This window comes from Sander lucioperca, chromosome 15 (genome assembly GCF_008315115.2).
Source record: "Sander lucioperca isolate FBNREF2018 chromosome 15, SLUC_FBN_1.2, whole genome shotgun sequence".
Taxonomy (NCBI): Eukaryota; Metazoa; Chordata; class Actinopteri; order Perciformes; family Percidae; genus Sander; species Sander lucioperca.
Window position 1 is genome coordinate 11,812,836 of NC_050187.1, and position 12,552 is coordinate 11,825,387.

General features: G+C 40.0%; 1 protein-coding gene across 3 annotated transcripts; it reads left to right on the forward strand.

Annotated features, from left to right (window-relative positions):
- The first annotated feature begins 1,918 nt into the window (after window positions 1-1,918).
- si:dkey-51a16.9 (RING finger protein 122) lies at window positions 1,919-12,262 on the forward strand. 3 transcript variants are annotated; one of them, XM_035992123.1, is made up of 8 exons: window positions 1,921-2,702; window positions 2,750-2,873; window positions 6,365-6,521; window positions 7,631-7,673; window positions 7,769-7,810; window positions 8,862-8,944; window positions 9,842-10,765; window positions 11,118-12,262. In XM_035992123.1, exons 2-7 carry the CDS (start codon window positions 2,849-2,851, stop codon window positions 9,960-9,962), a joined length of 471 nt encoding a protein of 156 aa, XP_035848016.1. In that variant the 5' UTR covers window positions 1,921-2,702; window positions 2,750-2,848; the 3' UTR covers window positions 9,963-10,765; window positions 11,118-12,262. The 3 variants fall into 3 exon arrangements, with proteins under 3 accessions (XP_031139959.1, XP_031139957.1, XP_035848016.1); XM_031284099.2 differs by lacking the exon at window positions 2,750-2,873 and having other exon boundaries at window positions 1,919-2,435; XM_031284097.2 differs by having other exon boundaries at window positions 1,920-2,873.
- Window positions 12,263-12,552: the final 290 nt, after the last annotated feature.

Below are 12,552 nucleotides of genomic sequence, written 5' to 3' on the forward strand. Positions count from 1 at the left end.
CAACTCAACAAGCTACTGGAAACAAGCTCAAAACATCACCTTTTGCGTTGTTTCTATGTACATATTCCTCTCACATCTCACCAGAATGATGATTTGTTCTTTTTACAATCCATCTATCATAGCCGTGCTAACTACCTGACTGTCTGTCTCATGTTCCTCTCCTGTTTACCTATCTTGTTTAACTTTCTGCTCACATGTCTCTCTGTCACATCTTCATAATACTGACTGAATGCCTGTTGGTCCCTATCCAAATGGTTTGACTGATATTGCTTATTGAACCCTAATATCAGGTTTCAGATTGGATTACTTCCAATCTATCTAATACTATGTAATAGGGAATATGATTTATTCACCCATAAAGGGACACTGCATCCATTTAATACTACCGTTTAAAAGGTTAGGGGAATATTATTAAATATATATTAAAATTGAAGCAGTAGAGGCTGAGATATTGTGAATTTTTGTCCAGACAATATCAGCCAAGTTACAAAAACACTAGATCCTACACTTCCCATAAACCAACTCCATGGCATGTTTCATTAGACTTCAGAAAGATCCTTCCAGAGCCAGAGAAGATGTTATACAACTGTTTTCACAGGATGAATATTACTCTCTATAATGAGTAAACTGAACTTGATTATTAAAATTGGTGAAGTGCCCCTTTAAATCGGACCACTTCCTGCTCAAAATTGCAAAATATGGTAATGCTTTATAATACAGCCCACAAATTACAGTGTTATTATTAAGTACACGGGGTACCAATAAAATACATACTGGGTACCTATACTGGGACAAATACAATATGTAGGTCTAAGGGAAGAACACTTTTTATGTTTTGCCTTGGAATTTTCAAATTACTGAGTACATATTTAAAAATGATGTGGTAGGGTAATATCATTGCGTAACAACACAAGAAAAGAGGGGAAAGTGGGGTAGCAATGCTGATAGGTATGTAAGTGTATTTACACTCTTAAACAAACCATCAGGACAAAGCATTGAAAATATGGGAGAAAGCTCCCTTATTAATTGGAAGTGCAGTTTAAGTCCAAGGAATGTGGGCTGTATTATAATGCTTGTTCACACCTTTTTTACATTATATTCTTTTGGTATAGAAATCCTCGGAGACCTTAGTTACAGTTGCAGTATCTACTTTTGTAGAAATCATGGGACGGATTGATTCACTATGGGGTTCCTGGGTCAACAATGTGCTGTGGTCCCCTATTGACACCCCTATTTTTGCACCATGTAAACCCAATATAAACAGAAATAATAAAGGCCTTTAAACTAGATGTTATCTCCGGGGCCCTGTAGAAGGTCAAAGTCAAAGTGAAGTTTATTATCCCGCAAGGGGAAATTCATGCGGTCTGACACAGCTACTTAAAAGAAAAAGAAACACAGCACTTTGGGGCCTCAAGTTCAGGTGCAATGCACATGTCACCTTTAGGCCCCTATCATTTCTGTTTATAATGTGTTTCAGTGGTGATTACATTATGAACACAGATATTTACAATTTCTTCATAACTAATTGGTGAACTTTGTATCCCCTGAGGTTCAGGGAAATGGATTAGTTCCCCATTTGAATCAGTTCAGGTTATGATCTTTATAAACAAGGGAAGCGTTGTATAAACTAGAGTTGGAATCAACTAACTCTACAAATAGCATGTATTCAACTATATCAGAAATATCATATCAAAGCCTCCCACCACGCCTGTTTCCACATCTGCCTGTCTGCCATCTGCTCTACAGCTACTTCAATAATAGCATGCAGCTGCAAAGGAAGGAGGGGATGGGGGTGGAAGGAAAAACCCGGAGGGGCGAGAGGTAAAGGGAGGGCAGGCAGGCAGGCGGGTGGGTGGGTGGGTTGGTGGGGAGGGAGAAGAGAGGGAGGGAGGAAGAAGGAAGGAGGGGGCGGTGAAAGCAGAGCTGTGATGCAGACAGCGAATCACATGAGCAGGGATCTGTTTACAAACTGAGGGCTGTAGAAGAGAAGTGGAGAAGAGAGAGGAGGAGAGTGAATGTGAGAGGAAAAGACAGGAGAAGAGCCTGGATATGCCTTAACATTAGCCGCATTGTCTTCCTGTGTTGTATACCTCTCTGTGTTCTTTGTTCAGAGCAGAAGGCTGGGGAAGAGATGAGACGCTGCTTTCCACAGGAACACTGAGGCTGCCTGCCTGCCTCTCTGCCTCTCTGCCCGCCTCGTTGGCTGGCCGTGCTGCTGGGAAACCCATCCATGTCCTTCCCTTTGTGTCTCCATAATTGGCAAAGGCAGGTTTTCACAGCCAGAGAAGAATAAAGCGACGTGGACATCTAAAAAGAGAGGAGAGAGAAGAAAGGAAGGGAGAAGAGAAAAGAAGAGGAGGAAAGGAGGGAGAGCCTCGTGACAATGTTTTGAAGGGGAGGCAAAACAAAAAAGCAGGGACTGCGCTCGGCCAGAGGTACATAACAGTGCTGGATGGGATTTGGAGTATATTTCCTCATACTGTCAGTGACATTGGTGTCTTTTTTTATTCACAAAAAGTGCTCACAGGTTCATCTCCAAGACTGTTGTCTTTGTCTTTTAGTGGCAAATCATCACTGCAGACTGAGGTTCAAATGAGCAGCTGGTTATTTTGGTAATGTCTTCTGGAGAAACTGGGAGTCTCTAATCAGTTCTGCTTACTCCAGACCGCTAGGATTTAAGCCACTGCACATTCTCTCAACTATCAGGGTTAAACTAGTCTGAAACAAAAAAAAGTAGTGGATGTACAGGTCAAAGCTTGTGCTTTTGTGGAAACCAGACTTTGTGATATTGGAGAGATCATGACCCCAAAGATTTTTTAGGTTTACCAACCGAACATTCGCACATTTGATGCATCCAGTCCCATGGTGTAACGGTAAGTGTCCTGGAGCAGGTTGCACAGTTTTTTCTTAAGTTCAAACTTAGCCTAGCAATAACGTAAGTGATTACTAAATTGAGATTTAAATCACAGAGTTGCACCACACAAACTAGTTTTATTGCGTATGTGCTTCGTCCTCTAACAGGTAGGTTTACCTCATTGAGGGTATATATATATATATATATATATATATATATATATACATATATATATATACACATTACATGCCATATCATATAAAACACCGGCACACCTTTTGATGGGCTCTCTTTCACTCAGACACCTTGAGTGCAAACACAGCACTCGGTAAAAACTTCCATCACCATCTGGTGTTGCTGAGATTTCCCCCTAAGCAAGTCCTGTTGTTTCTCGTGACTATTTCAGCCTGCTCGCTCCCTCTGCTGGGAAAGAAGGCATCGGCTAACTAGCTGTGGTACTAGTACCACAAGGAAGATAACAAGCTTGTCTGTGAGGACGTTCCTGTGTCTTTGACGACATACCAGACACTTTTGCTTACTGCTAGGCTAGTGTCACTCAGGCTACGTCACTAGCTGGCCAGTTCTAGCTACACCATGACATGCTACAGTAGCATTTGCTAATTTGGCTTAGCAATAGCAACTAAGCTGCCTCCCTCACTGGCTCGCTTGACAAGGTAACATACATTGGTTGATGTTCACTGCTGGCTCTGTTGCTGGTGCCCAGATGGTGGAGCCAACTTCTGAATTTGATCTGTTTGGTCCGAAAACATTTGGAAAGTCAAGATAAAAATAAATATGGGGGGATTAAATATGCGAATTAAATAAATAATTGAATCCCCATTCAAGTTAGTTAAGCGCTAAACTGGAAGTAGCCGGCCCGGCCAGGGGAGGTCTCTAGCGCGCCTGCTCTATGGGCCGCACAATGCGGAAGTAGTGCCGATCATCTGGATAACTTTTGGCTCCATGATGGCTTCATGCGCCACTCAGCAACTCTGATAGGAATGAACGGGGCTCTGCCTCGAACGCTGCATCCATTTTTTATAATCCATCCATGGGTTAAACCAATAGTGAAGCCCGTTAGAGGTCTATGCACATACTCAAAGAGCTGGAGTTACATTCAGGTAACTACTATTTCTTTTACTGAGATTAGTTGTTACTAAATGTTAACACCCAGTAACTGCCAGGTGTAACTGTCAACTAACTGATAAAGTTTCAGAAGGACTTCCCACACCACTGGATTTATAAATAGCTGCTACAACCCAATCCTAATTGTATACACAAAGTTATGACATGACCAATAAGAACCATTATCATAATGAGTTTATCAGGCCTATGTGTTTTACCACTGACATGACCTCAAACATATTCCAAAAAAACAACTGAGACCTCTGAAGGAAGTTTTTATACAGGCAGGTTCTATCATTTTCCAGCCAAAGCTACTCTTCCTGTTTAACAGTGTTCAGGCACAGTCCTATGCATTTGCACAGTGGCCTACCTTTTAGCGCTTCACTATCAATGATTTACTAACATTGTGCTACGATTACATCTGCTTCCTCCTTCACCCAAACCTCTTGACAAATCCCCCCCACCTCCCAAACTGTAAAACCGAAGATTGCATCCTCCTGCCCTGACCCCTGTCCATTACAGAATTACTTTTGAACCAGGAGGTCACCATCACAGTATAAGTTGTGCACTTAAGCTTAAGAGTTAACTACTGTGGTTTGAGGCGGTATCGTTTGGAATGAAATCTTACATGTTCAAGCCCCTCAGGCTAAAACCCCCCCCGTGCCCAAACTCCAGCAAGTAACTAGTGTTAGGCCAAGACGCGGACTAGGAAGTGGAAGACATACATTCCTGTGTGACGTAAGGATGGTTGTAAAAGTTCAAATGAAAGTGCTTTGCAGGGCTGGAGAGGCTGAGGATAGTAAACACCAGTAGAAAAAAAAATCTAAGATCTCCAACAACAAAATTACTACATTAATTATACGTAAGTAAAAAGGTAGTAAAGCCAATTGCAGTTTAAAGAAAAAAGTGTCAAAAGTTATTTCCACAACTCAGTTCTCTCCCTTTCTCCCACTTTTTCACTCACTTCTTATTTAAACACAAAATTACGAATCAGTCACCTCCGTAGCTGTTATTACACACTGCCTCGTCTACAGATGCGCTTACATCTCAACTTTCACCCAAGTTCAAAAACTTTGTGCAGCTCAAGAATCCTGGACGTCTAAGCAGCATTACATTGCAATTTGAAATATGAGGCTTCACAGATGCAGTGTGCTGCATGTGCGCCAGGCCTTACAAGTTACACAGATACGTACACCGCATCCTTGCCATAGGAGGTTGACACAGACAGGGTGATGTATGATGGGATACATTTGGCATGGAGACCTGTGTGGACCATGGAAACACGATGGCAAAGCTCTGATAGAGCTAAGAGGGCTAATATCCCAACAAGTGGACACAAAGATTACAGAAAGGGCCATTGTAGACGACCTATGCTCCACTAAGAGTGAAGGGGTTTACTGTAACTTATCCATCTGGGGACAATTCATTATGTCATTCCCTTGCACAATAATCTTATCCATCAGAACTACACCTAAACCTAATTCTAACCTTATAGATTTATAGATTTTTAGAAAGGCTAAAATAAAGTGTCAAAGTTGTAGACGACCAGCATTGTGCACTTTGGGAACCCAAGACGGGAAAGAAATAGTCCAATAATCAGATCATTCATGAAATAATGAAACATGGAAGCTCACCCACACTACTCTAAATGTATGCTACTAACATCATTCAAAGTGATAAACATGGCTAAATCTCTCAAAGCTTTCAAATGGATTCACCATCTTCAAATGCCATGTGTAAAACACTCTTTATGCACTCTGTGTGGAAATTCATACAATTTGTCTTTGTCATTTCTGCTGAGTTTCTAAATGCCACATGATGTAGGCTACATTCCTTACATGTGAATCAACTGACTGTAGCTTTGTTTACGGCAGCTATCCATGTTTAAAAAATGACATTTTCATATTTTGTCAAAATGCATTTGAAAAATATTGCCAACATTAGGCTTTGTGCATGAGTGCCTTGTTCTTTGTGCGAAGACAAACTTGAGTTAGTTTGGACTCGCTTACTGGCTAATGCCAACCTTTCATGAAAATATATGTTGATAAAATGCAGTTTGATAAATATTTAATGTCAAAGTTGTTAATACTTCAGGTCACTTTGTGTAGGAAGGTTGCCTCCACACATGTATGCTTGACTATTTGTAATGGTATAAATACATATTCAATGGATAGTTCAGAATGTCTTTTTCTAAATGCTGTTTTAGAGGCTTTTCACCCTGACAAGAATCTGAGGGAAATGCATTTTCTCATTTTAAAAAGCACCTGTTATTGCTGTGATTGCTGTGATACTGTGGTGGTAAAGCTGCAGCTGTATCGATACAATATCTTTTGCTCCTGTTTCCATTCTGTGTCATCTTTTTTTTCATGTGTCCCATCCTGTCAGGGTCTACGTGTGACGTTGGATTGCAGAACTCCGACCCTTACAGCAAGATGACATCTGAAGAGCTCTTCCACCTGCCGCTCAACATCTATATCATCATCCTGGGCATCGGCCTCTTCATCCTCATGCTCACCCTTTTCTTCTGTTGCTACCTGTTCAGGTACAACACAACAGACATGGCTGGGTTAGAGCTCATTTACAGGATTCACACAGTCAGACTGCTGTACTGGACTAGTGTAAAAATCAGACATAACTCAGTAATTTCGTGCACTTCTGACTGGAGACATTGATCCAGTTTAACTCCACGGTCTGTTAAAAATGCAGTGAACTCTGCCTCAAAGAAAATGTGTAATTCTGAAGCTCTCACAGATCATTAACCTGAGTGCCTCACATAAATTATTTTCTGATCTTCTGATCTATTCTTATTTTTTTTTCTTAATTTTTTCTCATCCTGCCTGAACAATTTTAGTTAGTGATATTCTGTATTTTTCTTTCAACAACCCTCCTTGCATACAATATAGCTGTTTTTCTTACCTGTAGAGGAGGAGAGCAAAAGATCTATACTTAGTAGAGAGTAGTTTTAATATTTGAATGAACTACAGTTAGTTTATTCCGGTAATCTGTCAATGCAGAGGTCCGTCATTATATTACATGATGCTTTGTCTGTTTTTTGACAGAGGTTCAGGTGAAAGCTGCTAATATAAAGGCAATTACAGACAGCTGGACTAGATCAGTGAACTGCTGTCAACTTCTGGAAAAAACCTGTTCAATGTTTACCTTTGCTAAGGAGGTTATGCTTTGTTGATTTGTTTGGCTGAAAGATATCTGAAAAACTTATTACGGACTGTGGGGTTATTTGAAGTTGGGAGAAATGTTTAGTGTTAGCAAAGTCAGAAGCCAACAAAGTTTTTAGTTTAGTCAAATTTTTACTTGTTCACTGAGCCCATAATAACTGTAATGCATTTACGCTTTCAACAATTTATGATCAACTTAATAAAACAGAATTTCAGTCAGAATTCTTCTACAAGATTCGTTCTTGAAAGAACACAGAGAGATACAGAGCTGTTCGTGGTGAGCGTGGATGCGCAGGCTGTTACTTGAATTTGGCATTGTGTGAATTCCAGGGCTGCTTGACACAGTATCTCAGCTGATTCCCACAGCATGACAAGACGTGTCCTGAAGAAGACAGATATGGAGCACCAGGCACATAATAGAATTTTATTTTATTCTAAATTACAGCATGATAAGTTAGTTTTTTGTGCTCCACAGGCTCAGGAGACAAGGTGCAAGAGAACAGTTCGGCTACAATGAGGTAATGTGTTAATAAATAGTGTCAGATTGTCATTCATACTATATTTATTTGCTTTTTTTGTCTGCATTTTGTCACAAATCTGTTCTTTTCAACAGGTTGTTTTGAAAGGAGCGGGGAAGAAACTGAGCCTTCTTGGTGTAAGTTGAATACAGAGTGAATGGGAGCACAATGCTAACTGGCTAATGGGACGGAATGAATGTGGAAAACCTACTGTGACTCAAGTATTTAAAATGTAGCAAAATGAAGTGATGGCTACAATTTTCAGCAACACATTTACTGATGTAATGAGCTACAGTGAATCTGTAATTTGCTAGAAAAACAAGTATTTTTCAGTTATTCCTGTTGGCAAAGTTGTCCAATTATAACGGAAAAAATATTGCACATGTAATCAACGTCTGAGTTACTGCTGTAACTGAAGTTCAGAGGATAACCACGCAACCAAACATTATATATTCCTTTCTATGATTTTCCTTTTACCGTACTTCATTTAGGCTATTTTTGAAGATGGTTCTGTCTGCTTGGCTAGACACAGCAGCCAGCTACTCCCTGGTACAATGTTGCAAATACGTGACAGTTCTTCTGGCTGTCTTATAAGCTATGTCCCAATTCCATATTACAAAATAATTGTGACCAGGTTTTGGAAAAGTGAGAAAATTGAGTGGTGTTGTCAGACAAATTCACACAACAGAAATATGAGCTACTCACAGCTAGCAGCAAACTAACTCACAGGAGAAGATCTTCTCCAAAAAAAACAAGTATTTAATCTTTGGACGATCATTTTGCTTTATTTTTGCTAAACTACCAAAATTGAAATTGGCAGTAGACTAGTCTGACATAGTAGTTAGGGTTAGAGTGTACATTTTCTATCATTGCCTGGATGTTGAAAAGGGTAATGTTCATTTCTTGTACTAAATGCAAAAACAGAATATAGTTTTGTACATACTGTTAATATGAATATATATGGTGATTAAGCACTGATCAAATTGCAATGCAGTCATGGAAAGTTTTATTGGGGATTATTTTAGCAAAGAATCACAGTCTAGCTGCTGAATGGATGCATTATTGTTCTGTCTTTGTAAATATTATGCAGTTATGATAGTGCTTGTATAGGGACATTCTGTATTAACGGTAAATAATTTAGGTGTAGGTTATGAACTGATTTCATAACCTGTCATTTCCCCTTTTCAGCAAACATGTGCCGTGTGTTTAGAGGAGTTTCGCAGCAGGGATGAGCTTGGAGTGTGCCCATGTTCCCATGCGTTTCATAAGAAGTAAGTTCTACAACCCTGCTTGGTAATTTTCAAACTTTGATGAAATTGGACAGCTGACTCCGTATTTGTGAACATGCAAAATGTATTTCAAAGGTACAGTCAATTTAAAAAAAAAAAAAAAAACTCCAGACTTGATTCATTTGTTCAGCTGTTTCACAAATTGGTGATCACGCAGCTAATTGTATTGACTCATGCATACGCATGACTGAAGATGCAAACAATCTTCTATTGAAACCATGTGGAATAGCACTTTTGGAACAGCCACTTGGTCTGCACATCCATTGTTAGTGGCTCCATAGGCCTCGCTTTTAAAACCACAAAATATTATTCTAGCTTTGGTTTCTTAACATTTTGGTAAAGACTTTGCGATGTGCAACAATCTTGACTAACCAGTTCGAAGGAGTGACTCAAAAATAATTCCACTTTTGATGGACTTCTGCCTTCAGGTTAACTGATGAAGCAGTCAGAGAAGTAGTGGAATTCAGGAAAAAAAGATATTGAGCAAGTTTTTCAGGGTGTCTTGCGGAAAAAAAAGAAGAGCAAATTCCTGACAACATATGTCCTTACATGTTTGAGCATGAGCATGCTTGAAGCAACGGAGACCTGTTTTTGCCCTGCAGCATAGGTGTGACATTAGACATTAACAGTGCTTTTAGACTGGTTTGCTTGTCTTTCTGACTGACTCCACCTGTATCACCAGTATCTCCTGCACTGTGTACATATCCTGTAAGTCTGTCTGCTCAGTCCTGTTTTACAACTGTTAATTAAGCTGTTTGAACTTCTTTTTCTTGTGATTCATAGTTTTCACCTGGACAAATCTGTATAATTTTTCGTACTTTGTCTTCCTTTGAAATGAAAAATTAGGTAATATGTCTCTCATCTATCTGCTTTTCTCAGGTGTCTGCTAAAATGGTTAGAGATCCGCAGTGTCTGCCCCATGTGCAACAAGTCTATTTGTCGCCTCCAGCCTAACCCCCCACAAGCACCTGAGCGGCCACAGAGTCTCCTGGAGGTCTGAGAGGGGAACATATGTAACAAAAGCACCTCTCCAGATAGTTGACACCTTGTCACCTGTAGTTTTAGTAATGCAAACATTTATTCAAGGCAGAGCTACTCTGGAAGTAGAACTTATATAATTGTCTGAGTTAAACAGTAAGTGCAGAGCCTAAGGAGCCTACCTGGTAAACTATATGGGGGGGAGACACTGTAACACTGAGACAGAGGTGGGAATGCTAATTCATGATAGCAGATTAAGGCTAACTATCAAGCCTAGATACTGCAATATTCAGTACATAGCCAGATGTTTAAGCTAAGTGCCTTACAGCTGCAGATCCTCTCAATGAGAGACTACACCCGTCAGCACTGGGCACAATGATGAGGATTCATGCATGCATGGAATCCAGTTTACTCCTCATTATAGATAAGTTATGTAGGAAATGGTGAATGAGTTGTGGGGCAATTGTCCAAAATTGTCTGGCGCCACTTAACTGCCAAGCTAACAGTAAGACGTCCATCCTAAACTCCAGGCTTCAGAAAGCTCCTTCTCAATTCTACTTTGACATTCTTTCCACAGTCTATTTTGGTAACAAGATTACCTTTTTAAATGGGCTTCAGTTTACTCAATTACTTGTCTTGCAGCAAAACTGTGGTTAGCTTTGGGGGGGGGAGATAGAAATTATGTTACAGCACCACATGTGACATAAAGACATCAGCATTTACCATCAACATTATGGCATCATTACCAAAAACATATTGCTGGCATCATTATCAGAGTGTGATGATACCAGCTAGTTGGGAAATGTTCCAATTCCTCATTTACAGGTGCCGTAGGTAGGATTGTGAAGATCCAGAAAAACAATTTGAACATCGACAACTTCTCAGTCCCTCCCTCCTTTCTGCTAAAGCCCAAAACAAAACGGTCTCCTAAGCCCCTCCCCCCCACAAGGGAGAATTAATGCGTGTGCATGAGCAGTGATTGACACGCGGTTAGACACCCCCTTTGGCCCTGATTGGTGCATCTGAACAGGGAGTGGTGGATTTTTGCAAATCGCACTACAGGCTGTAGGTGGTGCCAGAGGAGCCGGATTGTTTTGGTTCTGCTCGAACATAGGGTCAGTTTCAGCAAATATGACAGAAAGTTAGTTTTATAAGTCTTACCTACTGCACCTTTAAGTGGGGTCAGATTAGACCGTTTCTATGTGTCTTCTACTTCTGTGTCACCCAAACAGTTGTGTTGGTCCCTCAGCATGGGGATTGTTACTGCTGTAACCCAACTAAAAAAAGTATTTCTGCCTCCAGAGCAACTCTGCCTCTGAGAAATGTCAGTCTGCTCGTTTTTTTACTTTTCTCAAAAAAAAAAAAAATGACATGCAGTGCCACATGAATATGATGTGTCTCAGTCTTTCACCGCAACTTAAGAACCTGAAGCTTAGAACGAAGAAGATTCAACCCCCAGACACGCAGCTTTGAAGATATCCAAACCTCGTTTGGGTTATTGCTGCCCCAAAGTTGAGGGTGAATGCAGAGACTGTGATGAAAGATGTGCAGTTGTGGAAAAGAGGACTTTTAACAAAACAGGACAATTGTAAACTAACAGGAAACATGGCTGTGTGTATTTTAGCTGTAATCTTTCATTGTCTGAGCTGAGTGAAGGTAATGAAGCCCTAAATGGCAAGACATATATTGTCATATGGGATCTGATAGAAACTACAGGCAACTACATTCAGCTACAATTAATGGCCAACCAGTACATTAACAAATACATACATGGTTTAAGTTATTTCTAAGAAAGTGTTTTGTATCATAACAGGCTTTCAGTTAAAGGTATTGTGCGTCAGTGATGCTAAAGCACGTTGAATGTCATTTGTCAGTAGTAATAGTTGGATGTCATTGTTGCCAGTGGGACAGATGACATCTTAGCTCCGCTCTGTGCTGTGGTGATATAAATAGACACACTGCACTGATATGAAGAGCCTGTTTCTTGTCTGAGTGAGATGCACCATAAAGAGCATTCTCTGTATGTACCATGTAATATATTATGAGTACTGTGTAAATTGTAAATGCAATTTTCTGATTTTAGAAAAAAATATATATAACCGGTGTTTTGATATAGTCATTTGGATCCAAGTCTTTTTTTCTAGTTTTGCTACATGTTGGCACTTGAAACAGTTTATTTGTATGCTGTCGTTATATACATAACACTATAATGTCGTTATTTGGTTGATCTTACCAACTGTGTGTGAATGTGACGGAAGGATTTCCACCAATAAGGTGCCACCTCTGATATAAATGTGCCTAAAAAAAATCTTCATACCTTAATTCAGTTCATCATTTTCCAATAAAATTCCAGCAGGCTGTGTGCTGTGAGGGTAATGCTAGAGTTACTGCTACAGGTAATTACGAACTGTTTTTATTTGATATTGTTTAGCCATGGTAGCGCTTCGTAAGTCCAGGGATGGCAACGTCTGTCTGTTGGTCAGTCAGTCAGTCGATCCACCATTCTGGTCCAGGCTGAACATCTCTCTCTCTTAACAACAACTATGAATTGTCATTACATTTTGTCAAGATATTCATGATCCACAGAGGATAAATCATACTGACTGCTATTA

Excerpts from the sequence above, each read along its gene's own strand:
- si:dkey-51a16.9 (XM_031284097.2), top strand. The coding sequence starts at position 2,849 with ATGCATCCAGTCCCATGGTGTAACG. Across the intron at positions 2,874-6,364 it reads TCCAGTCCCATGGTGTAACG|GGTCTACGTGTGACGTTGGA; the intron begins GTAAGTGTCCTG and ends CCATCCTGTCAG. Across the intron at positions 7,811-8,861 it reads AGAAACTGAGCCTTCTTGGT|CAAACATGTGCCGTGTGTTT; the intron begins GTAAGTTGAATA and ends TCCCCTTTTCAG.